Here is a 1,638-nt window from a genome sequence, read left to right as displayed (position 1 = left end):
GCGTCGGATACAACCCTTCGCCGCATCCTGGCCATGTCGTAGCGGCTCAAGATGGCCTTTCCGTTATGAAGAGACTCGCCTCACTCCCGATGTAGACGGCTGGAGGTGCGAGGAGTCACAGTGGGCGGCCCTTGCACTGCTCTGCATGGGGAGAGGGAGTGTGGGCGCTATGTGCGTTGTGGGGCACACTCAGCTCACACCCCCTACGGTGGAATGGAGGGAGGGAGAGGTGAGAGGGAGGGATGGATGGAGGGAGAGAGGGAGAGGTGAGAGGGAGGGATGGATGGAGGGAGAGAGGGAGAGGTGAGAGGGAGGGAGGGATGAATGGACGGTGAGAGAGAGAGAGAGAGAGAGAGAGAGAGAGAGAGAGAGAGAGAGAGAGAGAGAGAGAGAGAGAGAGAAGGAGAGAGGGAGAGAAAGATAACGAAAGCGTCATTCCTCCTTCAGCAAAGCACAGTTCCCTCGTCTTCAACCGCACAACTGGGAGGAAGAAAAGTTCGGGAGCGGTTTCGTGAGCGTCGGCGAAGACGGAGTAAGCGCCCGGGCAGTGTTCTCGAGGGCTCGCGGCGGGCCTCTTGGGCGGGCACGTCGGGCGGCGCCGGGCCCTGGGTGAGGAGAGCGAGGGGGAGGGAAAGGGACTCGGGGAAAGACCGGCGAGAAGGAGCCAAAGAGGGAGGCGCAGAAGAAGGCCCGAGGAAGGCCGTGCTAATGCGGCCGTTTCCATGCTGCGCGCGGCCCCGTCCCCGCTTCTGAGGACGTCGCCGCCGCCGCCGAGTGCCGCCATTATACAGCCTCGTCCTGGTCTCTTTGTTGTCCGGGCGCCGAGTGCGATAATTGCGGACACCTCCGGCGTAATTACCCGCTGGTTGACGCGCTGCAGGTCCGCGCTGCGGATTAATGAGGGCTCTCTTGCGGCTCGCCCGACGCCCACCGGTTATAAATCCCCGACGCCCGGCCGTCCGCCCAGGCACGCGGGCGCGGGACGGACATGCACATGCCAGGCACACCCGCACACAGACACACGCGCACAGAAACACACACGTACACAAACGCTCACACACATGCACTCGCAAGCGCGCGCACGAAAACACACACAGCCACCCTCGCAGGCACGCACCCAGGCAGCATCAGCGGCGGCGGCGACGGCGCGGGCTGGTTCGTTCTGCTAATGATTTTATCACCAGGCCTGCTGCTATCGCCGGACCTCCTCACGTGATTTATATTCATTGCAATTCTGTGATTTTCTATCGAATTTCGATTACTAGGTTTGCCTTGGCGTCCGGCCGCGCGCGGGCACGGCGACCCTACCCCCGGGAGCGCCTCCGTCGCCCCTCCGCACGAGGGCGCAGGGGCGGAAGTCGCGGGCGTCCAGGCGGCGCGCTGGCCCCCTCTCGCCCGCGCGCCGCCGGGGAAGGTGCTGTTGTTTAGACAGTGTGGGCAGCGAGATAATAAGTTGTAGCCGCCCGGACGCCCCATGCCAACCCTTCCGTAATTCACGGCGGGCGGGGAGGGAGGGGGAAGGGAGGGCGGGCAGGGGGGAAGGAGGGGAGGGCGGGCAGGGGGAAAGGAGGGGAGGGCGGGCAGGGGGGAAGGAGGGGAGGGCGGGCAGGGGGGAAGGTGAGGAGAGCAGGGGGAAGG

At 64.5% G+C, this 1,638-nt stretch overlaps 1 protein-coding gene across 1 annotated transcript in view; it reads right to left on the bottom strand.

The window, feature by feature from the left end:
* The window catches only part of LOC119580729 (uncharacterized protein DKFZp434B061-like), a 5,925-nt gene extending 5,890 nt beyond the window's left edge, over positions 1-35 (bottom strand). Inside the window, exon 1 of the mRNA XM_037928826.1 lies at positions 1-35. This exon is cut by the window's left edge and continues 51 nt beyond it. Within this exon, the coding sequence (XP_037784754.1) occupies positions 1-35 (35 nt within the window).
* Between the last annotated feature and the right edge of the window lie 1,603 nt (positions 36-1,638).

The sequence above is a fragment of the Penaeus monodon genome, chromosome 14 (genome assembly GCF_015228065.2).
Source record: "Penaeus monodon isolate SGIC_2016 chromosome 14, NSTDA_Pmon_1, whole genome shotgun sequence".
NCBI lineage: Eukaryota > Metazoa > Arthropoda > Malacostraca > Decapoda > Penaeidae > Penaeus > Penaeus monodon.
The sequence above is the reverse complement of the archived record's forward strand: the minus strand, read 5'-3'. Positions and strand labels throughout refer to the sequence as shown.